This window comes from Candida jiufengensis (assembly GCF_024610255.1).
Source record: "Candida jiufengensis strain CBS 10846 chromosome Unknown scaffold3, whole genome shotgun sequence".
NCBI classification, from domain to species: domain Eukaryota; kingdom Fungi; phylum Ascomycota; class Pichiomycetes; order Serinales; family Debaryomycetaceae; genus Lodderomyces; species Lodderomyces jiufengensis.
The window spans coordinates 562,553-587,015 of record NW_026261560.1 but is presented as its reverse complement, the minus strand read 5'-3'; the positions used below and the strand labels follow the sequence as shown (position 1 = coordinate 587,015).

The 24,463-nt window shown below is 27.8% G+C and overlaps 13 protein-coding genes across 13 annotated transcripts; 7 read left to right on the top strand and 6 right to left on the bottom strand. All coding sequences in view use genetic code 12, as the record gives it.

Annotated features, from left to right (window-relative positions):
- Positions 1–42: 42 nt before the first annotated feature.
- On the bottom strand, positions 43–2,442 carry KGF54_002709 (uncharacterized protein; the record flags this gene model as incomplete). The annotated part of the gene is made up of 1 exon (XM_051763218.1): positions 43–2,442. One exon carries the CDS (start codon positions 2,440–2,442, stop codon positions 43–45), a length of 2,400 nt encoding a protein of 799 aa, XP_051620080.1.
- A 247-nt stretch (positions 2,443–2,689) lies between these two features.
- Positions 2,690–4,315, bottom strand: SCW4 (Scw4p; the record flags this gene model as incomplete). The annotated part of the gene is made up of 1 exon (XM_051763217.1): positions 2,690–4,315. One exon carries the CDS (start codon positions 4,313–4,315, stop codon positions 2,690–2,692), a length of 1,626 nt encoding a protein of 541 aa, XP_051620079.1.
- Positions 4,316–5,025: 710 nt separating this feature from the next.
- KGF54_002707 (uncharacterized protein) lies at positions 5,026–5,721 on the bottom strand (the record flags this gene model as incomplete). The annotated part of the gene is made up of 1 exon (XM_051763216.1): positions 5,026–5,721. The coding sequence occupies one exon, from the start codon at positions 5,719–5,721 to the stop codon at positions 5,026–5,028; it is 696 nt and encodes a 231-aa protein (XP_051620078.1).
- A 425-nt stretch (positions 5,722–6,146) lies between these two features.
- KGF54_002706 (uncharacterized protein) lies at positions 6,147–6,755 on the bottom strand (the record flags this gene model as incomplete). Its single annotated transcript, XM_051763215.1, has 1 exon — positions 6,147–6,755. The coding sequence occupies one exon, from the start codon at positions 6,753–6,755 to the stop codon at positions 6,147–6,149; it is 609 nt and encodes a 202-aa protein (XP_051620077.1).
- A 93-nt stretch (positions 6,756–6,848) lies between these two features.
- KGF54_002705 (uncharacterized protein) lies at positions 6,849–8,627 on the top strand (the record flags this gene model as incomplete). Its single annotated transcript, XM_051763214.1, has 1 exon — positions 6,849–8,627. One exon carries the CDS (start codon positions 6,849–6,851, stop codon positions 8,625–8,627), a length of 1,779 nt encoding a protein of 592 aa, XP_051620076.1.
- A 35-nt stretch (positions 8,628–8,662) lies between these two features.
- Positions 8,663–9,421, bottom strand: PMM1 (phosphomannomutase; the record flags this gene model as incomplete). Its single annotated transcript, XM_051763213.1, has 1 exon — positions 8,663–9,421. One exon carries the CDS (start codon positions 9,419–9,421, stop codon positions 8,663–8,665), a length of 759 nt encoding a protein of 252 aa, XP_051620075.1.
- Positions 9,422–9,869: 448 nt separating this feature from the next.
- EXG2 (glucan exo-1,3-beta-glucosidase) lies at positions 9,870–11,231 on the top strand (the record flags this gene model as incomplete). The annotated part of the gene is made up of 1 exon (XM_051763212.1): positions 9,870–11,231. One exon carries the CDS (start codon positions 9,870–9,872, stop codon positions 11,229–11,231), a length of 1,362 nt encoding a protein of 453 aa, XP_051620074.1.
- Positions 11,232–11,553: 322 nt separating this feature from the next.
- On the top strand, positions 11,554–12,585 carry KGF54_002702 (uncharacterized protein; the record flags this gene model as incomplete). Its single annotated transcript, XM_051763211.1, has 1 exon — positions 11,554–12,585. One exon carries the CDS (start codon positions 11,554–11,556, stop codon positions 12,583–12,585), a length of 1,032 nt encoding a protein of 343 aa, XP_051620073.1.
- Positions 12,586–12,668: 83 nt separating this feature from the next.
- AIP2 (D-lactate dehydrogenase) lies at positions 12,669–14,288 on the bottom strand (the record flags this gene model as incomplete). The annotated part of the gene is made up of 1 exon (XM_051763210.1): positions 12,669–14,288. The coding sequence occupies one exon, from the start codon at positions 14,286–14,288 to the stop codon at positions 12,669–12,671; it is 1,620 nt and encodes a 539-aa protein (XP_051620072.1).
- A 914-nt stretch (positions 14,289–15,202) lies between these two features.
- Positions 15,203–16,612, top strand: ECM14 (putative metallocarboxypeptidase; the record flags this gene model as incomplete). The annotated part of the gene is made up of 1 exon (XM_051763209.1): positions 15,203–16,612. One exon carries the CDS (start codon positions 15,203–15,205, stop codon positions 16,610–16,612), a length of 1,410 nt encoding a protein of 469 aa, XP_051620071.1.
- Positions 16,613–16,850: 238 nt separating this feature from the next.
- KGF54_002699 (uncharacterized protein) lies at positions 16,851–17,357 on the top strand (the record flags this gene model as incomplete). Its single annotated transcript, XM_051763206.1, has 1 exon — positions 16,851–17,357. The coding sequence occupies one exon, from the start codon at positions 16,851–16,853 to the stop codon at positions 17,355–17,357; it is 507 nt and encodes a 168-aa protein (XP_051620070.1).
- Positions 17,358–18,025: 668 nt separating this feature from the next.
- On the top strand, positions 18,026–21,628 carry KGF54_002698 (uncharacterized protein; the record flags this gene model as incomplete). Its single annotated transcript, XM_051763205.1, has 1 exon — positions 18,026–21,628. One exon carries the CDS (start codon positions 18,026–18,028, stop codon positions 21,626–21,628), a length of 3,603 nt encoding a protein of 1,200 aa, XP_051620069.1.
- A 1,140-nt stretch (positions 21,629–22,768) lies between these two features.
- On the top strand, positions 22,769–24,322 carry KGF54_002697 (uncharacterized protein; the record flags this gene model as incomplete). Its single annotated transcript, XM_051763204.1, has 1 exon — positions 22,769–24,322. One exon carries the CDS (start codon positions 22,769–22,771, stop codon positions 24,320–24,322), a length of 1,554 nt encoding a protein of 517 aa, XP_051620068.1.
- Positions 24,323–24,463: the final 141 nt, after the last annotated feature.

Below are 24,463 nucleotides of genomic sequence, written 5' to 3'. Positions count from 1 at the left end.
AGAAAGTAATATAAGAAAATATGATATGGATTTGTATTAAATTTATTTTTGTGCTATATTATTTTTTTTATCATTTTTCCAAGCTAAATATTTTGCAGAATGACCTAATTCATATTTGGAATTCGTTATTATTCTGTTACCTAATAATTGAATTGGTGGTGATCTATAAAATATTATTTCTGATTGTTGTGTAGGATCTGATTTTAATTTTTTATTTACGGGTAATTCTAAATCTTCTTGTAATCCATAAGCTAATGCTCCATTTGGTTGAGAAAAAGTTGGCATAGCATTATAAAAAGTACCACCATCAGTTGGAACAATATTAGCAAGAGTTGGAGTACTCAATTTTTTAAATAATTGTTGAGGTTGTTGTTGTGGTGGAGATTGTTGTTGATGTTGTTGTAATTGTTGTTGTTGCTGCTGTTGTTGTTGTTGATCTTGTAGTTTTTTAATTTGATTTTCTTGAATTTGATCATGTATGGAAACATATGAATTAGGTAATTGTGGTTTTTCTTCTGTAAAATCTGTTATTGCTGGTGATTGCTGATGAATTTGTTGTACTGGAGTTGGTGGAGGTAATACAGGAGGACTCATTGCATTAGTAGCTAATTTTGTAGATTCATGATTAGGTGATCCATGTGGTAAGGAAGATGTAGTAGAATATACTGCATTTGTGGACCCACCACCACCTTTTAATTGGGAAATTGGTGTAAATAAATACGCATGACGTCCAGTTGCTTTATCATCATGTTCTGGAACAGAAACAACATTTGGACTTGTAGTATATTGACCTAAGTCATCTGTTGGTATTGGGGCTGTTTTGTAAACTGAACCTCTAATTGGTGGTGAATTAGTTGTACCAGCAACAGCATCTGGAATTTCCCCCATTTCTAAATTTGGATCAAAAAATGATCTAATTGGTGATTCAAATTTAATTAATTTTCTAGTTTCATTTAGCTGAATAAGTGGTTGTTCATCATCTTCTCTTACTTCATCTGGTAAACAAGCTTTCCAAGTTCTAATTCTGTTAAAAACATGAGTAGTTTCATTATATCTAAATTCACAAATAAACCATGGAGCAGTTGATGGTATAACACCACTTGGAAGATCTCCCTTTTGATATCTTGTTAAAAATAATACATAACATGGACCAACTATATCATCAATTAAATGATCCCTATATTGACCAGTTTTACAAACTTCATTTTGGAAAAAAATTCTATCAACTCCATGACAAGTTTGTTCAGGACGATAATACCAACACATATTACAATATTTTTTACCATCTTCAGTTGACCAAATACGGAAAATTTGTCCTACAATTGGTCTTTCACTATCAGCTGGATTTTTCATCAATACCCAATCACCGATTCTATAAGAATAACCATCAACTTTTAATTCCTCTAATGGATATCTAACAATTCCATCACTTGAAGTTGATGCTGCCAACAAGACATCTTTATCAGATTTATTTAATTCATTTTGGACAATTTGATTAGCTTCTTTCTTAAATTGTTGATAATCCAAAAATTCTTCACCATAAGGATCTCTTTGAAAATATTGTTGAAAATTTGCAAACATTAAATCCAAATCATTTATAAATTGATCAACATCAGTATATTTTCTCGATCTAACTTTAATTCTAATCTCGGCTAAACTCATGGGATTTTTAATCAAATTATAATAATCTGGATAATTTTTACTATCTGGTAATTTATCAAAATGTTTAATTAATAATCTATCTTTATCATCTCTTAATTTTTTAAAACCTTTTAATATTTGTTTAATTCTTGATTCAAATGGCTTATCAATAATTGGGGGTCTACCTCTTCTTATACCACTTTCTAATTGCTCTTGTTGTGCTTGTAAGGCTTGTTGTTGTTTGATAGTAGTGGCTTTTTTAGGTGTTGTAAATGATGATTGACGATTATATGCTGAAACTAAATCGGGTCTTGTTATTGGAATTTCAATAGTTGGAGTTGCACTCATTTCATATTCTTCTTTCACGGGTGGGGAATTTTCTTGTAATTGTTGATGTTCTTCAGGTAATTCACCAAGTATCGGATATATCAAATTATCATTTATATGTTTATCATTTTTCAATTTTGGTATAACTGTGTCTTCAATATATTTTTTCAAACTTTCTGCATGTTTATATATTATGGATTCTTGCATATTATAATATCTTGCATTAAATGATATAAGAGCTAAATCATTTATGAATTCTTGTGCATTATTATAGTCGAGTTTTTTTAATTTCGCTCCAATCTTGTGAAGTGATATTGGGTTTTTAATAACTTTATAATAATCTCCACCACCTGTTCTTGGTGGTAATGCATGAAAATGAGTACTTATTGGTATTCCGTTATATTCATGTTTGTATATGTTCTCAAATAATGGATATAATTTGGTCTGCAATTTCTTCTTATCTTTATCAGACATTATTGATTTGATTGTTGTTTTTCTAGTACAAAATGTGTAACAAATTGAATTTTTTCGTATTTGTTTTTAATTTTTTGGTTGTAAAAAATTCAAGAAAGAGAGAGCACATAAACAGCGCACTTTGATGAAAAACGCAATATCAAACATTATGTGTGGATTACATACATAAATATAAAACTATTTGAAACTAATATAGACGTGAAGAATTGAAATAAGTTGACGGTATTAAACTTTTTTTATTTGTCCTTTAAACTGATGGATCACCAAATATTCCCCAATGTTGTTCAACATTATATGGACCAGGATCTTTCCAATAATCATTGTACATCGTAAACATGATGACTTTTGAACCTAAACTTTGATTTATTGATTTTATAGCAGCAACTTGATTTTGTACTGATGGTACACATTGTCCAAAATTATCACCTTGAGTTGGCCAACCAGTTTCTGTAATTAAAACTTCTTTTGATGAACCACAAACATTTTGTAAATTTGAAATTTGATTCAATAACCATGGACCTGAATTGCTTGGTTGTACACCTCCATCCCAATATGGATGTGAATTAACTGCTAAATAATCTGACATTTCACATAATTGAGGGTTAGCAACATAAGCAACTAAAGTATCAACAGTTACAATATAACCAGTATAATTTGGAGCATTTGTTTTTAACCAAGATCTTGCAGTATCAACAGCTGTTTGCATTTGAGCTACTGAAGCAGCACCAGCATTAACTCTTTCATTACCTACAGCAATTGTATGAACAACACCCCAACCTCTTGAACTTGTTGATATAGCTGTTTTAATTTCTGCTAAACCACTTTGAACTGATGCTGAATCAATATTCCACAAACCAAGATATAATTTTTGATTTGATGTCATTGAAGCTAAAACATTTTCAATACCTGAACAATCAGTACTATATAATCTTATTAATTCATAGTCTTTTAATTTTGCAATATCTGATGCAACTTGTGATGCACTTTTACATTGATCTGATTTTGAATATGGGGAATAAGTGATACCATAAGCTCCTACAGCAGCTGTTGCCCCTGCTGAACTACCACCATTTGATGCTGTTGCAGTTTCTGTATTTATGGATCCTGTATATTTACCTGGCGAACCACCTTGGAAAGTTTGTGAATCTATACCAAAAGCTGATGAAGTGACAATCGAATTTGCAACAACTGAATTTGAAACTACAGGGTTAGCAACTGCTTGTGTTGCAACTGGTGTAGCAACTTGAGCTGATGAAGCTACTACTTGGGGAGATGATGAACTTTTACCACCAAATAAAAAAGCAAATAAACTTTGAGCTGAATAATCCCCTGATGATGATGAAGTTGTAACTGGAGTTGCGGCTTGCGCAGCTTGCACAGCTTGTGTTGCTTGAGCTATTTGTGTTTGAGCTGGAGTTGCTACGGCGACTTGAGCAGCAGCTTGCGTTGTTGTACTACTTGATCCGAAAAAATCATTTAATAAATTTGCAAAAAAACCACCTGAAGATGTTGTTGCTGCTGGAGCTGTTGGAGTTGTAACCGCAGCTGCTACCGGAGCTTGAGTTGTTGCAGCTGGGACTGCTGCTGCAACTTGAGCTGCCGCTGTTGTTGGAGTTGAAGTAAAATCATTTAATAAGTTTGCCCAAAATCCACGAGATGAAGTTGTTGCTACTGGTGCAGCGGCGACTGGGGTTTGAGCAACTGCTACTGCTGGTGCAGCAGTTGTAACTGGAACTGGAGCTGGAGAAGCTGCTACTGCTGTTGTTGTTGTTGAATCTAGACCAAATAAATCAGCTATTATTCCTCTTTTTATTGGAGCAGCTTCTGATAAAGTAGCAGCTGCTAACGCCACTATAACATAATCTAATTTCATAATATTACAATATAATCAAAAATGAATGTGAATTATAAATGAATGATGTATTAAATGAAATAATTGAGAATGAAAAATGAATGAATTATAATGCAGATAGTAATGAATGTAAATTTGATGATGGTAAACTGAAAATTTTTACGAAATTCATGAAATTATTTTCAATATATATATAAATATATCCATATCCCTAATGGGGAACTTTCAGAACTCATTTTTTTCTAACTAAATAAATAGTGTAATTATAAATTTTGAAGTGATTGAAATTTGTATCATAATTTTTTTTCTATTAACTTACCTAATTAGGAAAAAAACTAAAAATCTGATACAAAGATTTTCTTGGTTTTGTGAAACAACTATGATGGAAGGTGTTTCAATTTCCCACAAATTTAATTTAATCTATCTAAATTTGGTAATAAAGGGACGTTGGCTTAAACAACATGGCGTAGTTTGGTCGACTTATCGTGGTGGGTAATTTTCTTATGGCTTAGTACGTTTCTTACTAAAAATGGTAAATATATATTAAATATCATGATAAATTATGTACTTTTTAGTGGGGCACTTTATATCGTAAATTGGACTTATACGGATACTATGATCCAAATAAAATTGTTTGATATACGGATTTTATGATCCAGATAATTAATCTTGATTCACCCAACCCCACCAACTTGAATATAAACTTTTTCCTTATCTTGTATCTGAAGATTTCATCTAAAGAATTTTATTATATAATAAAATATTACCAACATCATAACAACACAAAACCAAAATAACCATTTATCTTGTTTAGCTCTTCTTTCAACACTCCTTATTGTACCTTGACTAACTCCTAAAACCACTAGCCCCTCTTCGAATTTAGTTTGTAATTTTCTTAAAGTTTCATTCTGTTCAACAATATCTTCAAATGCTTGTTGTCCCATTTCTAATATTCTATCTAGTTGTTCAGATCCTCTTGCTAATGTTTGATTCTCATTATATAATCCTTCTCGTTGTGACATTGTGTGTTGTTCTTGTTGTTGATGCAGTTGTTGGTTTGGATCGTATGGATTATCTGATGGTTGTTGTTGCGTCGGTATATGTCTTCTTCCTAACAATTCTTGTTTATTAGCATCTTGTAATGATGTTTCTCTTTGCTTTTTCAATGAATCAAATTTTGATGTGAATTGTTCTAAATCTTGATTGAATTTGGTAACTCTACTTTCATGTTTAGCAAATGATGAATCAGTTGTATTTTTATCTAATAAATCTGAATAATCCTTTATTGTTTTTTTAAAAGCTGTAATTGAAGTTGTTATAGCTCCTTGTAATGATAAGGGTGATGTTGATAAATTTTTTTCAAATTCTGTTAAATCTCGAGTAATTGTTTGAGTTTGTTTTAAACCATGATTATAAATTGAATTCATAGTAGTATCAATGTTAAATTATATTTGTGGTTTTATGATTTGTTTGTTTATATGAGTTTTCGCATACATTATTATTTTTTTGTTGATCTGTCATTTCAGGTGTCAATTAATTGACGAATATAATAATTTAAAATTTAACAAGAACAATAAATACGAGAAAATTTATTAGTAATAGACTAAGTATGCTATATCTTATTAAGAAATGCTATCAGGTATTGAAAGATCTGCAACTATGGACTAACAATTGATAAAGATGTTTTGGAACAGAACAAAACCCACCGCTCGTACTTCAAAACTTGCAACCAATATTACAATAAACTCTAAGCCGCTACTCTTTTGCTCCATGAGTTTACGCTATTTCCCAATGATACTTTTGTGATCTGCGTTAGTCCAATCAATTCAACAAACCAACCAAGCAATTCAATTTAAAAATAAAATCTTCCAAGGGTCAAAATCAAAGCAATACTACCAGTAGAAATACCAATCAACCATTGTAAAACTTGAGTCTTGACCAATTTAATTTGCATTTGCATATTAGCAATTTCTTCATCAACTCTACTAAAAGTATCTTCAATTTTAACTTCATTTGCTGAATTCTCTTCTCTTATTCTCCCCTTCTCCAAATTTAAATCTAATCTCACTGATGCTTGATTTTTAGTGATTTCTTCTTTCAACCTATTCTTTAAATTTGTTAAATCTGTTCTTAGTTTTTCTTGTTCCTTTTTAAGTGTTGTAAACTCTGATTTATCTAATGTTTGTAATTCTCCTTTTAATTTTGCAAATTCTACTTTTTGTTGATATGCTATTGATGACAATGCTTCTTTTGTGACTAAATTGTTTGTAATTGAGTATATTCCATCGTTAATTGCTCCATTCACTACTGTTACTGCTGCTTCTGCTTTTTGAGCATCAAATCCTCCTTTTTCTTGTAATGATTTAACAAATTTTCTTGTATCGAATTTTGTAATTGATCCAATCTGTCGTATTGGTTGTATGCCGAATCTTATTGTGGGTTTGATTAATTGTTTGAACATTAGGTTGGATGATAGTTGTAGATTGCGGAGATAATATTATTTATTTTTTTTTAAATATTTTTTTGCTTCTTGTTATCAACTTCAGAGCATCAAATGATTAGATCAAATTTGAGACATTTCAGAAGGTTCAAGTCTGACAAGTTCTCTTCAATTGAAGAGTTTAACAAGAAGAAGACAAAATATTCATATGGTTATAATTTTGACTCATTGAAAGATATAGATGAATCTATTCAACCACCAAAACCAGAACCAAAAGATGATCTGATGGATATAAATCAAGTACTAGAAAAGGATCCCAGATTGCTCAAGTTGAAACCTGGATCTCATGAATATCGTGAAACTTTACATCAACTACATCAAGAATTTCTTATAAATTCCAAGAAACAACACAAGAGGTTTGAGTTTAATGAAAGAATGAAAGGGGTGTTTTTTGGATTAGTTGCATTGATTGGAGTTGTTTCTGCACATCAAATATTCATGAATCGTAAATCTATTAAGAACAGATTATTAATGAATTATAAATATGGTGATGTAATTGATGAACCACCAAAACCTGTTAAGAATGTTAAAAGTACAAAACATTTATTAGAAAAGTTAGAAAAAGAATTAAGTGATGTAAATTTAGCTAATATGAAAAGTAGTCAAGAGCCAGGAGTTTATTACTTTGGGGATAATGTTAAAATACCAGTTAGAATACCAGAATTTGATGGCGTATATATAAAAGATGCCTATGTTGAAAGAAATAACATCATTGCTATAACGGATAAAGGAAAAGTGTTACAATGGCAAAAGGGATCATTAAAGCAACTTGAGTTACCTAATAATGTCATCAAAATTGCGCCAACGAAAGATAATTACTACTTTTTAACCAGTAGTGGTGAGATATTGTATATTCCAAGAAAAATTGATACTGGATTTATACCTATGTTAAAAAGGAACTGGTTTGGCATGTTGAAAATCCAACTGTTTAGTAAAGTTCAAAACGTAAGCAATATAAGTCAGGTATGTTCAGGAGTTGATCATTTATTATTATTGAATAAAACAGGTCAAGTTTCAGTTATAAATACATCTAAAAACCCTACGAATTATGGTCAATATGGTCCTACTTATTCACCATTTGACAAAAAGAAAATTCCAATCAATGAAATAATTGATTTACCGATTTTGAATTATCAATTGGATAGTACTGGGGCACTTGTTGAAAGAAAATTCGATTCTATAGCTAGTGGTGATTATTATAATATAATTAGTGAGAAAAATTCGGTTTGGAGTTGGGGTGATAATAAATTTGGTCAATGTGGTATAAATAATAGTATAACTACCATACCAATTCCTAAAGAAGTTTTCAATAAAAAAGATCTTAAAAGAATTTTGAAAACTAAAATTTATGAACCATTAAAAGTATTTGCTGGTCCATCGACATCATACTTATTACTTGATAATCAATATCTATTGGCATTTGGAAGTGGTATAAATGGAGAATTGGGTAGTGGTAGATATCTTCAAGTATGCTCATATCCAGAAATAGTCAAAGGACAATGGAGTAGTCAAGAGTTTGATGAGAAAACAAACTCCGTTAAACCAATTGGTATAAAAGAGATATCAGTAGGGAATCATCACTTACTTGTACAAATAAATTCAGGTGATATTCTTGCTACCGGATCCAATGATTTTGGTCAATTAGGTAATGGTAAGAAAATCAAAAGTTGTAAAACTGTAAATATTCCAAAATTATTAGAACCTGAAGATGGTAAAGATAAATTAAAACTTGCTCAAATTATAAACGATACAACGACAAAGAGATTGCAGTTACAAAACCACCAGAAATTTTTAGCTGGAAATGATGCGTCTATAATATACTCATGTAAATAAAATTCTAATATAAAAACTATTTATTTTGGTTTAAACTAGTTTAATTTAAATAATTCATTTAAGATTCTAATAGTGTCAGCTGGAGAATTAACAGCATGACCAACAGTTCTTGGATCTTCATAAATTTCATAATCATTACCACCTTTATAAGATTTATCACCAAAGAAATGAATAGTTTTAAAACCTTCATCTTCAACATGTTGTAAACAATAAGTCTTATCCCAACCAGTTGGGAAAACATCAAAAGAAATTTGTCCACCAATTGAATAAGTTAATCCATAATCTTTAAAATTTTCTTTTAATGCATCAACTAATTTTTCTCTAACATGAGATTTTTTATCAAATTCTTCAAATTCATTTCTTTCATTTGTTGAAGCATTTCTACCAACTGGTGATACATTAATCATACCATTTCTAAATTCAATAAAAGTACCTCTTCTGATTGGAATATCAATATCTGATAAATATCTCAAGATAAATTTAACTAATTTATTATATTTTTCTTCACCTAACCATTGAATAAAAGATTGACTAGCCAATTGTTTTCCTAATTTATAAGCAGTTAAACCATTTTCACTAAAACAATAATCAAAATCTTGTAAAACATTTGGTCCTAATTGTTCAACTTGTTTTGATAAATCTGATCCTCCAACAAAACCAATTACTACTTTTTTTCTTAATTTTTCCAAGGTTTCTTTCATTTCTGGTGAAATTGTTAATCTTGCTGGTGTCAATGTACCATCAACATCAAATAAAACTAATGTTTTTGGATCTTCTTTTGCTGCGAATGACATGGCTGAATTTGTATAACTGGTCTAGGTTTAGTATAATTAGCTAAAAAAAAAAAGAATGTATCCCAAATCTTGGTGATGAAAAATTGTGAATTTTTATTTTCAACTAATGAGACACAATCTCAGAATTATTTTATTCAACGTGTCTTTTCAAATTAAATTTTTAGTCGAATTAATCAGACGTGCCTCGTCTTAATTAATCAAAAACATTTCGTAATTTATCAGAATAATTGGATCGGTTCATCGAGAATTTGGTAAAAAGATCTAGTTGATCAATATCTCATCAATTTTTATCTATTAATTCAGATTGGAATACTAAAATCTTTTAAAAGTTTTATTAAATAATATTGGTATAAATTTGACATTAAATTTGACAGATATTATATAAGAAAAAAGCTCAATTTTACGAATCGAATCTCTTCCTCGAATCTCTGTACCTCTTTTTCAGTTGATGATTGTATATACAATACTACTATTATTTTTAACAATTATAAATGCTGATTTCAATTCATCTTTTCAATATAGAGGTATAAGCTTAGGTGGTTGGTTAGTGTTAGAACCTTATATAACCCCAACTTTATTTAATGATACATTATTAAATAATGAAACCTTCAAGGATATACCGGTTGATGAATTCCATTATTGTTCTAAATTAGGTACAGAAGAAGCTAAAAGTAGACTTGAAAATCATTGGGATACTTTTTATAATGAAACTGATTTTGAGCAAATCAAAAGTTATGGATTAAATATGGTTCGTATACCTGTTGGTTATTGGTCTTTTAAAAAATTTAATAATGATCCATATGTTCAAGGTGCTCAAGATTATTTAGATAAAGCTATTGAATGGTGTTCCAAAAATGATTTGAAAGTAATGATTGATTTACATGGTGCTCCTTTTTCACAAAATGGTTTTGATAATTCTGGGTTAAGAAATATTGGGTACCCTGGTTGGCAAAACAAAACTGAATATGTAAATCAAACTTTGGAAGTATTGCAGTTGATTTATGGAAAGTATGGATCAAGTACTTATTCAGATACAGTAATTGGAGTTGAAGTTTTGAATGAACCATTAGGACCAAAGTTGAACATGAACAAAATCAAGAAATTTTATATTGATTCATATAATGACGCAAGAGTAATTCAAGAAGTTAACAATACTTTATTTTATCATGACGTATTTGAGAGTATTGGTTACTGGGACTCATTTTTTAAAGATGGTAATTTAACCTATAGGAATGATACAAATGAAACAATTCACGAATCTACAGACTTCACAAATATAGTGGTAGATCATCATCATTATGAAGTATTTGGAAATGTAGTAGGTGATAATGTATCTCAACATCTACAAAACATAGAAAACTACGCATCATCAATAGCTGATGAGAAACACCCAGCAATAGTTGGTGAATGGTCTGCTGCATTAACTGATTGTACACCATGGTTAAATGGAGTTGGATTAGGTAACAGATACGAAGGCTCTGAACCTTACGATAATAAACCCTTTGGGAAATGCTCAACAAAGAAATGGTCAACTGAAGATATAAAAGATCATAGAAGATTTGTTGAGATGCAATTGTATCAATATGAAAAAAATACTCAAGGTTGGATTTTTTGGTGTTGGAAAACTGAAGGACAAGCTGTGGAATGGGATTTTAAACAATTAGTTGAGTTAAAAGTTATTCCACAACCTCTAAATGATTACCAGTATATTAAAAATGGGAAGGATATCAGTGGAGCTTCTACATTAAATTTAAATCTAAACATTTATCATTATTTGACATTTGCATTTATTGTTTTAAGCATTTTATAGAGGAAATAAAAACATAATTTGTTGTAAATTAGTTTAAGGTACCATCCGTAGATATTCAAATTCTTTGTATAATAAGTCATTTAGGTTTCTATCAAAACAAGAGTAGTTTATAGTCTGTTCCAGATCAAATAAGGTACGGAAAAAAATTCCGTCTTGTGTGCGGCTTATATAGCAATATTTGGATTCTGTATTAGTAATACATAGTTTCAAACAAGGATCAAAGAACAAGTCAAAAATGAATTTAGAGCCACCACATTAAAAGTCTATAAAAAGACCTCAATTTATCCAAAAAAATCAATTCTAGTAAATAAATTATACAAAAATGTCTAAAGAAACTGTTTTAATTACAGGCGCTACAGGTTATATTGCACAACATATCGTCAAACAATTGATTGAGAAGGGATATAAAACAATTGGTACAGTCAGATCAGAACAAAAAGGTGAGAATTTAAAATCATTAATCAAAGAAGCTGGTTTAGATTCTGATTTGTTTAGTTATGTTATAGTTCCAGATATAATTAAAAAGGAATCATTTGATAAAGTATTTGAAGAAAATCCACAAATTAGTATAGTTTTACATACTGCTTCTCCAGTTGATTTCGCAGTAGATGATGTTCAAAAGGGATTGGTTGATCCAGCTGTTTTAGGAACTAAAAATATTTTACAGTCAGCTCAACAACACGAGAATATTAAACATTTAGTAATCACATCATCTACAGCAACTGTAAATGACACAACAAATTCAACTCCACCAGGTACAGTGTTAACTGAAGATTCATGGAACAAAGTCACTCATTCACATTTAAAACATTCAAAAGATGCAGATACGGGTTACAGTTTGAGTAAAACTTTAGCTGGTAAAGAAGTTGTTAAATTTTTCGAAAATGAAAACCCAAATTTCACAATCACTTCTGTATTACCAACTTATGTATTTGGTCCACAAGCTTTTGAAGTTAAAGATAAATCACAATTGAATTTTTCTGCTGAATTGGTTAATAAAGTTTTGAAATTAAAACCCAATGAAGAGATTCCACCTATTGTTGGAAACTTTATTGATGTAAGAGATGTAGCTCACGCTCATATTAAAGCTTTTGAAATTTCAAAAGAAACTAATGGTAAAAGATTGGTTTTAGTTAATGGACCATGGACTAATCAGTTATTGGCTTATATTATTAACAAGAATTTCCCACAAACTGATATTCCTAAAGGTTCAAAAGAAAAATCTGATGAAGAAATTAAACAAAATGGTCAAAAATATGATTATAGTAAGACTGAGAAATTATTGGGATTTGATTATATTAGTTTGGAAAAATCTGTTGTTGATTCCGTTCAACAAATTCTTGATGCTAAATAGATAGGATTAGACTTTATTATTAGATATGTTATAGATATTTCATAGAATAAATAAATTTATTGTATTAAATATGTACTTGTCTATTAAATATATTTATAAGGATTCATAATACCATTTGGATCATAATGATTTTTAATTTCTTTCATTAATTTAATTTCTAAATCGTTTTTTGAGTATCCAATATAATTTTTCTTTTGAAATCCTAATCCATGTTCAGCAGATATTGATCCATTTTTAGATGAGATCCATTCATATACGAAAGGTTCCAACACTTTTTCAATTTCTGGTGAATATTTACGTACACATACGTTTAAATGTAAATTACCATCACCAATGTGTCCATACCCTATAGCTGAAACAACCGGTTTTGAATTGTCTTCGAAATCAACTAGTCCTGCTTGTGATAATTTTTCATTTGCTGCTTCAACTAATCCATATAAATCTTTTAATGGGATAGATACATCGTATTTATATACACCACCATTCATCGTACTTGCTTCAGGTATACTTTCTCTCCATGACCATAAACTTTGAATTTGTGATTCATCTTGGGCAATGATACCATCATCAACTAATCCATTTTCCATTGCATTACCTAAAAAAGTTTCTAATTTTTCATCATCATGGTCTTTATTTGATCCTGAAGTTTCAATTAAAATATAGAATGGATATTCACCACTTTCAATTGGGTGATCAATTCCCAAATGTTTAGCAGTTAATTGTTGAGATTTTAAATCCATAAATTCAAAAGCTGATAAGATTTCACTTAATTCTTTTCTTGATTCAACAAATACTTTTTGAACAGTTTCATAATCTTTTACAGCTAAAAATGCAACATTTGAAGCTTGTGGTTTTGAAGGACATAATATAGAAATACCAGTAATTATACCTAAAGTTCCTTCAGATCCAATAAATAATTGTTTTAAATCATAACCAGTATTATCTTTTCTTAAAGAATGCATTGAATCATAAATTTCTCCATTTGGTAAAACAACTTCCAAACCCAAAACTGTTCCATGTAATGAACCATATCTTAATAATCTTAACCCACCTGCATTACATGCAACATTACCACCAATTTGACAAGATCCTTTTGCACCTAAATCTAAGGGGAAAATATATCCTTGTTCTCTTAAATATTGATCCGCATTTTCTAATATTACCCCTGCATCGACTTTTAATATTCCACTTACTGGATCAAAAGATCTAATTTGATTTATTGAACTTGTATTTATTATAATTTCATCAAAAATTGGAATAGATCCACCTACTAATCCAGTATTTCCACCTTGTGGTACAACTGCTAAATTGTGTTCATTACAATATTTTAAAATTTGAGAAACTTGTTCTTTTGTTTTAGGTTTTAATACTAAATTTGATTTACCTTTGTATTTTCTCATCCAATCTTCATTATAAAATAATAAATCATTTTCATTATTATGTATTATGTTATGTTCTGGTAATATTGATTTAAAAAAGTTCAAATCTGATTCTTCTAAATTTTTAAATTTGGAATCTCTTGATACTTTTGATGAGTATGTATCTGCTGTGAAAGGAACTGTTTTTATAGTTGAATAATTTGCAACTTGTTTAATTGTTGATGTGGATGAATTATAGGATGTACATGTCCTTATAAGTTGTGAGTTTCTTCTTGAATTGGCTAGAAGTATATTACTAGTAGATTTGAATAATCTTTTATACATTCTGTATTGTGGTGGATATTGTGAAGATAGTAATGAACCCTTATAGATTAAGTAAATAGATGAAAAATTTAATAAATCTGAGTCAGTCTTAGTAATAAACTTATATGCAGTACTTGAGTCTACGTATAGTAAGATATTTAATTTTACAACCAAAAGTTATTTCCATCACATACGATTGTTCTATTTTAACCAACTGGGTCTTCAATGCTTTGATATGTATTAAGTCAATAGAACGAATCGAAAAAATGGTTGAAGCAACATAGACGTTACTTGGTGTTTACTTCTACCCCACAATCGATATAAAAATAATGCACAAAAGGTTCATTTCTGGTGATATTGATTTTTAGAAACAAAGTTATAGACGTATTAGTTTATTGAAGTATAGCTCAACATAAGAAATTATTCACATAAGCATCAATACAAGATGTTTTGACATATCATTCATTATCGTTAAATATTAAGTAAATTTGATTTTGCAATTCCTGTATATAAGAAATTCATACTATTGACGATTTGAAGATTTAGATAATATGAATCAAATTAAGATTCGACACTCATACAAGGAATTATAATTATTCTGCCAAGTAGCTAGAGCTATTAATGATATCACTATTGACAATTTTAATAGAAGCAGAACAATATTTTTAATCAAAAATTATTTTCTTTAAAGTAAAAAGATTTAAAGAGACATATTATAATACAACACAATATTAAAATTTCTTAGCATTTTATTCAAATTTAAAAAACTATATTTAATTAATTTAAAAATTTATAGCAAATTTCAATTCTATTTAAGATTTCAAATTATTATCAACTACTTAAAGAAACCCTTCTATTTTTTTTAAAAGAGACTCAGAACATTACTTATCACAATTTATATACTAAAAATTCAAGCCTTTCATAAGCCACTAAATATGAAGTATATTTTAATATCAATAATTCTACTACTAGAGACGATAAATGCATTTCAATTTCCATTTAATTTGAATAACTTACCAAGTAAATTATTTACTTCAAAAATAAACAATTGCAATCATCCACATTATTCAAAATTACATCAAAATGAATTACCAATAAATTTATCACAGTATTCAAACGATATTGTCGTTAGAGTTTCATATACCAAAACATTAAAAGAATATTTAATACTTCAAAAGGACATTAAATTTAATAAATGGGCACAAAATAATAATAAAAAGACAATAGATTTACAAATCAACACTGACGAATTCAATAAATTATTATTAAAATTTCCAAATTTACAATATGATATAATTATTGATGATTTATCACAAACTATTTATGAAACTTACCCACAAACTAATCAATCTGAATTAAAAGATAATGAAAATTTAAATTTCCAAACTCAATCTGAATTATTTTTTAAAGAATATAGAGATTTAGCAACTATTAATTCATGGTTAAATTTAATTCAAATCACATATCCAAATATTGTTAATATTGAAGAAATTGGTGAAACTTATGAGCATAAGAAATTAAAAGTTGTTCATTTTCAAGTACCTAATGATGATATTGAACATCATGAAAAAAAGACAATAGTTATAACAGGTGGTGTTCATGCAAGAGAATGGATTTCAGTATCAAGTACATTATATTTAATTTATCAATTCATTCAATTATTTAATTCATGGCCCAATTCCAAGATATTAACAGAATTAAATTTCTTATTCATACCAGTTTTCAATCCAGATGGTTATGAATATACTTGGACAACAGATAGATTATGGAGAAAAAATAGACAAGAAACTCCTATTCCAAAATGTTTTGGTATAGATATTGATCATTCTTATGATTATCATTGGACTAAATCTACTGATTGGGCATGTGGAGAAGAATATAGTGGAGAAATACCATTTGAATCATTTGAATCAAGAATTTGGGATAATTATTTAAATGAAACAAATAAAGAACATAAAATTTATGGTTACCTTGATTTACATTCATATTCACAAGAAGTATTATATCCTTATGCTTACTCATGTAATCAACAACCAAGAGATGAAGAAAATTTAATAGAATTAGCTTGGGGTATAGCAAAATCAATAAGATTAAAAAGTGGATATAATTATCAAGTATTACCTGCTTGTATTGATAAAGATTCGGATCTTTTACCTGATTTAGGTTCTGGTTCAAGTTTAGATTATATGTATCATAATAAAGCTTATTGGGCTTATCAATTAAAATTAAGAGATACTGGATCTCATGGATTTTTATTACCTTCAAAATATATTGAACCAGTTGGTGATGAAATTGTTTCTGCTATTAAATATTTTTGTGAATTTATTTTAAGTGACGATAGATGAAATAGTTAGTTTTTGGTGTATAAAATTTTAAATAAAATTAATTACTTTTCTAACGTACTATCTAATTTTTACTTTGCTCTTATTAGCACTGTTGGATAAAAAGTTATTTGATAATTTTTTAGGTGATTAACAAACAACAGATCTAATTCCGGTGCGATTCAAATTTCATGAAAAATTTGAAATATCATCAAAATAAGAACCAAACCAAAATCGAAATCACTAAAGACTAACTAGAGCAATGTCAGACTTACTTCATAAACTAAATTTTAAAATAGCAGATTCATCACCCGAATATAAAACTCGACGAGCAAATCAAATGATGAAATTCTTTGCTTTTAGCGCATTATCAATTTTTACATTAAGAATAATAAATAAACAAACAATAATTCGTCAATATATTCCAACATTATTTCAACAAAACCATGCCCCACCAACATCTTGTAATTTCACAACTGATGCAGCAGTAGCTGTTGGAGCAGGTACGTTAGCTTGTGGATCCATTTCGGGAATGTTTATGTTTGGAATTGCATGGATCTTAGATGTTTCGAATTTTAAAGAATTTGGGTATAGAATGAAAGGAATTATGGGAGGGAATGAAAATTTAAAAAAATTGAGTGAAATGGAAATGGATGAAGAACTGAGATCTGTTCAAGATGGATTAAATGATTTATTGGATGGGAAATATGATGTTGATTATGATGAAAAAGATTTAATTAATAAAATTAATGAACATAAGTCTGGTTAAGATTATTAGAAAATTTGTATATAGAACTGTTAAATATAGATATCTTTTCCTTGTAATTCATTGTTTTACTTTTAAATTTTGTTCGATATTGAAATGTCAAATTTCTAGCTCATAAATTTGAAGTAAAAAAGTTATCCGAGATATATTACAATTTTAATAATAGTAAAATCTATGATTTGTATAATAGAATATCTTAGAAATCTTTGAAAGGTGATGTTATTCATCATATTCATATATATAACTGCTAAAGTTGGATATGAAAATGTAATATTTAAGTCGGTTAGAATTGACAATTAAAATATATTTAATTTTTCACAAGATTATTCTTAGTGTATTTAATTAGTGGCAAAATTATTTAGTATTGTACGTTTCTTTGTGTATAATATATTAATATTTCCCCCACATAATATAAATTATATAATTATTAATATTGGTAAATTTCTATTATCTAATCAGTCGATTTAAAATAAAATCAAAAGTTTTTTTTTTTTTACAACCAACCTTTGATTGAGGACAAACTTTAGATTCAAAAGTCAGGAAGAAAGGTCAACAAGAATTATCATATTTAATTTGATCAACTACTTATCAAGGAGAAAAGTGTATCAAATTTGTATTTAGTTTCACAATATTTTTTTTTTTTACAACCAACTCAAAAACAGTTTATATAAATGGCTAGGTATTCCAAAAGTTCATCTAAATCTAATGCTAATAATAAAAGTTTAGTACAACAAGTTGTTTTACCAACTTATAAGTTAGATTCAAATCTTGTTTTATTACCTGGTATTATATATAATGTTACTTTTTCCAGATTTAAAGCTGCTGCTTTATTATATCGTTTTAAAGATTTAGTATCTCAAGTTTCAATAATAAATAATTTATTAAGTGAATATAATTTTGATGATAATAATACTGGTGAAGAACAAATCGGGGATTTTAATATTAATCCTAGTGTTATTTCTAATGATGCTATTAATGGTATTACTCAATTTTTCAATCTTGAAAGTTTAATAAACAAAAAGACTAGTAATGAAGTTAAAGTTATTGATGAAGATAATAAAGATACTGATTTAAATAATGAATTAGGTCCTATCAATGAATTTGATTGGTTAACTTTAGCTGTTTCACCAAATTTGGATAGAATTAGAGACGGTAAAGGTTTATTACAAACTGAAGATTATGCTAATGTCGTTACTATAGTTAAAATTGTTGGAATAGTTGATGATACTACAAATATTAAATTAACTTTACAAGCAGTTACAAGAGGTGTTAAATTGAAAGATTCAAAAATCAAACCAAAAAATAATGAAAGTTTGGTTTTAATTGATCGGAATAATGAAATAATGGATTTAAAAAATAGATTTAAAACATTAAAAACTAATTATAATATTTTATATAAATCTATCGATAAATTTTTGACTGAATATCGTCAAGCGCTTAATAACAATTCAAGTTCAATAAAAAGTGGGAATTTGACATTAGCTAAAGATGAGAAAGAGAACGAGGATAAGACAAATAGTCTGTTGTTTACTACAAAGCAAGACTTGTTAACTTTAAATCCATTGGCAAATGCATTATATTTACAATTAGCTGGGTCAAAAAATTTTAACAAAGCCTTCCATAATTTACAAAGATTATATTCACAATTTCATTCAAGTTCAACTACACTTCCCACTGAAGATTTGAAAATAAATAGCAAAACATTTCTTAGATTAATTGATTTAACAACTGCAATTTTACCATTCCCAAATTATGAAAAATTGAAATTATTAAATAAATATAAAATTGAAGAAAGAATCGAGTTGATTAATGAACAAATTACCTTGTTGAATAAAATTTTTGATAACTTAAAAGAAAATAATTCATTTGCTAATAATTGGTTTCATAATGAAGCTTCAAATATGCAAAGAGCTAACGTTGTTGCAAATCAATTGAAGTCTATAAGGATTTTATTGGAAGGAATGACTAATAGACAAAAAAATCAACAAAGACAACAGCAGCCAAATCAAAATAATCAACAAAGACAAAGCAAAGGAAATAGTGGACCACAAAATGGAGCAAGATTAAAAGAAGGTGCAAATGCAGATGGAGAAGAATTTGATGAATTAGATGATGATAATGATGAATTGAGAGCAATTACCAATTTTATCAAAAACAAATTACCAACAATAACTACATTATCACCAGATTCCAAAAGATTAATTGTAAAAGATTTTAAAAGGATAAAATCATCAGCAAATTCTCCAGGTGGTGGTAATTCAGATTTTCATGTAATTAGAAATTATTTAGAAATTGTTATGGATATACCGTGGGATAAATACGTTACAAAGTTTAAAACTAACAAGGAAATTGACTTAGTATCTGCAAAAACACAATTAGATAAAGATCATTATGGTTTAGAACATGTGAAAAAGAGACTAATTCAATATTTAGTTGTTTTGAAATTGTTAGGTATTCATGCATCAAAAAATGTTGACACCACCGCAACTGATGATAAACAACAAGATTCTAATAATCAATCAAATTTTTCAGGTAGTGGTAACATAGTAATTGCAAATGGTGATGAAACTTATCATGTAAATCAAAAAGCACAAAATCAAAACAAGAAATCAATAGGTGATACCTCTTTGAATAGTGATGGTATTTTAGAATCTATTAAGATTTCTAAAAATAATAAATCTCCAATTATTGCATTATCTGGACCACCTGGTATTGGTAAAACGTCCATAGCAAAATCAATAGCTTCAGCATTAGGTAGAAATTTCCAAAGATTATCATTAGGTGGAATAAAAGATGAAAGTGAAATTAGAGGTCATAGAAGAACTTATGTTGGTGCAATGCCAGGATTAATTATTCAAGCATTGAGAAAAGCAAGATGCATGAATCCCGTTATATTATTAGATGAAATTGATAAAGTCGTTGGCGGAGGTGGTGGTTCAAAATTTAATGGTGATCCATCAGCTGCGTTATTAGAAGTATTAGATCCTGAACAAAATTCAACTTTTATTGATCACTACTTAGGTTTTCCCGTGGATTTATCACAAGTTATATTTATATGTACTGCTAATGAACCATATAATATGACCAGACCATTATTAGATAGATTAGAAATGATTGAAATGGGTGCATATGATTATAATGAAAAACTAGTAATTGGACAAAAATATTTATTACCAAGACAAATTAAAAGAAATGGATTTCCTGTTAATGATAATGAAAATGAGTCTTCAAATTTAGAAGAATTTATTAAAATTGATAACTCCACACTCAAAAAGATTATAATTGATTATACAAGAGAAGCAGGTGTCAGAAATTTCGAAAGAAAATTAGGTACATTATGTAGATTTAAAGCAGTTGAATATTGTGAATGTTTAAGTAATGAATCCAAAACATATAATCCAAATATTGATGAAAATGACTTATCCATATATTTAGGTGTTCCTTTCGCAAGTGGTGATCTAACTGCAAATGATCATACATCAATTGGAGATTCTAAAATCGGTGTTGTAAATGGATTATCTTATAATTCAGAAGGTTCAGGTTCAGTTTTAGTTTTTGAAAGTGTCGGATTTGATAGAAGAACCGGTACGGAAAACACCAATGAAAACGGATCTGGTGCAACTTTAAATATGACTGGTAGATTAGGTGAAACATTAATGGAAAGTGGTAAAATTGGCCTTATATTCATTAAACTGATGATTTTCAAAAATTTATTAAAAACACCATCAAATAAATCCAAAAATTATTTATTAAATAAATTTAATAATTTAGATATACATATGCATGTTCCAATGGGTGGTATACCAAAAGATGGTCCATCAGCAGGTATAACAATGACTTTATCATTTTTATCAGTATTATTGGAAAAACCAGTTCCTTCAAATATAGCAATGACTGGAGAAATTACATTAAGAGGATTAGTATTACCTATTGGTGGAATTAAAGAAAAAATGTTGGGAGCTCATTTAAATAATGGTATAAATAAAATGATAGTTCCAAGAGAAAATAGAAAAGATTTAATTGAAGAATATTTTAAAATGATTCAAGAAGATGGTATTGAACAAGATAATAATCTTTTAAATGAAATATTAAAAGATAATGAATTCCAAGATTTTAAATTAGATATTGTTGAAAAATATTATCAAAAGAAATATGGTATAGAATTAAATTATGCTCATGAATTATATGATGTTATTAAAATTGCATGGTGTGATGATGTTGATGAAATATTACAAACTGGTAATAATCAAAGAATGATTGAATATCGTATATAGTTATTTATAGCCCTTTAAGTTATTGAGTATTTATATAAAAGTCTTATCAATTTCTTGTTGTCGTATATTTCAAAAATTTTATTAATTGTATGGCTACAAATTCAAATACAACGGCTAAATTCCGATTATCGTAAAATTAAAAATCTACCCCTTAAATTAAAATTTCTTTTAATTTTTAGTCTCACCTTAAATCCAAAATGATTAACCCCACATTTAAATTAGTCAGATTTATAAAACTTTGTACAAAAGACATCAACAAGTCTAATAAATGGCTGGTTTGTTGATATGTTGATTAGCCAATTAGAAATTATGGCTTTGGTCCCTTTGATTTGATCTGGTTTTGTCTCACTTCTATTGTTCAAAATAAGTAATAGTTGATGATTATGATTTTGTGAATTTTTTTTGCTTATCGTCTAAAATTTTTCTTTCATACAATTAATTAAACTTTTACACTGGATTAAAAGATTTAATTTATTAAATCAAAAAGACGATATATGGTTGTCGTCAATTAAGATTTTTGGTCTGCTTTAACAATATCTTTGAGTTTTCTTAATTTATCAATATTGTAAATATAAATATTGATCATTTAATTGATAAGTAGTATATACAATTACACAAAAATTTAATTGATGTATTATTATCTATAATATTTTATTTTTTAAAAAAGGGTTCTTTACGATGGTTTTAAAAAGTTGAGACCAATTACTCTGAAGTGATTATTGGTCATTTTCATATTTATGAATTTTTAAGATTAATGAAGCTGAAAAAAGCTTGAATCAAATTGTACAAATTGATGTTATTTTTTGAACTGTAAAATATTGTTGTAAATTACTAATTAGTTTAATATCCTTAATCTCATTTATAATAAAAGTTTAAATTAAGGATTATTATTAATTTGATTAGATTGTGTTTATCTTTAGTTGTAATTATACTTTGTGATTAAAATTGTAAATTGTAACTTGTAAGATTAATTAGTAAAATTAATTTATGCATAATTAATTAAACTTTGAAAAATTATTAGGTGAGTATATAAAAGACATTAATGTGTTGATCAAAATTTTGAAAAATTATTTAATTATATATATCACCAACTTAATTTTCAAATTACATGTTTATCAATTAATATAACATTATCATTTAATGACAATATCATCAACAACAACAACAAAAAAGAAAAAAAAATTAGTATATAAACAAGATAATGATGGAGTATTTAGATTAAAAAAGATAGATAATAATACACATGATATAAATAATAATGATAATGTATCAATAACAACATCAGAAATAGTTGAAAAAAAATCAAAAGTTGATAATTATCTTAATGAATTAATGGATTGTTCATATACTATAATGGATGAATTAAACAGTGGTACTAATAATGAAAAACCAAATTATAGCACACGATCAAAATCATTATCTTATTTAAGTAATAATAATAATAATATCAATAGTAGAGAAAAAGATAAACAAAAAAAATATATTAAACCAATTGCAAATAATAATACATCATCTAAAAATTTGAAATTAATTCAAGCATCCAACAACTCATCTCCAAATAATAGTAGACCATCTTCATCTTCTTCATCTTCATCTTCACCTAAAAGCAATCCAAAAAAATCATTTTTATCAAATTTATTCAAATTTCCAAATTTATCATCATTTTTACCAACTTTACCAAGTTTACCATTTCCTACATTCCCTAATTTTGAACCACAAATGACGCAAATCAGGCAAACCACTTCAGATATTTTAAAATTCCATATTCCAAGTTTCTTGTTGGGTATAATTTTAACCGTGCTAGCAATAATTTTCAAAAAACAATTAATATTATTAACTATTGGATTAGTTGTAATTGGAATAGTTGTTGGACTACTAGTAGTAGCAGGTATAATAGTAGCTTTAAAAATGGGATATTTAAAACAAGAAGATATAGCTATAGTCAATCAAGTTTTGACTTTTATGCAAACTAAATTAAATCTATTCCAATCAAAACAAGAAATTGAATCAAATGGAGAAGTTGAAAGTACAATTATACAAAATTATATAAGAGATGATAATCATTCAAATCATTCAAACAATAGTAACCAGAACAAGAAAAGAATGTCTTTACAACCCCAACAACTACAACAACAACCGAAAATAAAAGAAAGAAGACAATCAAATATTAGAGTAACTCCATTTAGATACGATAGAGAAACTTCAAATAATTCAACTCCAAATATCAACATGAATAATAATTATTCAACATCATATGAATATTCACAACCACAAAAATTAAAAAGATTAAATACTGAACCAGCACTAATAACAAAAAGAAATTCACCACCATCATCTAAGAGATCAAGACAAAATTCATCAATGGAAATTGAAAAAAAGCATCTTCCAATAACTCCACAATCAAATGATGAATTACCATTTATAAATGAAGTTAAATTAGTTGATTCATTAAATCAAGATGATGAATATTCAGAAAATTACAACAATCATAACAACTATAACAATCACAATTACAATAACAATTACAACAACAATAATAACAGAGAAAAAGAATATTACATAAATGATGAAATTGATGAAGATGATGAATATTTAAAACATTATAATAATCATAACTATTACAACAATAATAATAATAACAACCATAGAGAGAAATTTATAAATGAAGTTAGATTAGTTGATTCATTAAATTAAGATGATGAATATTTAAAACATTATAATATTCATAACATGTAACAATAATAATAATCATAATAATAACAACCATAGAGAGAAAGAGTATTACATAAAAGATAAAAGTTTTATTTATCTCTAATTTAATATAAAATAATATCA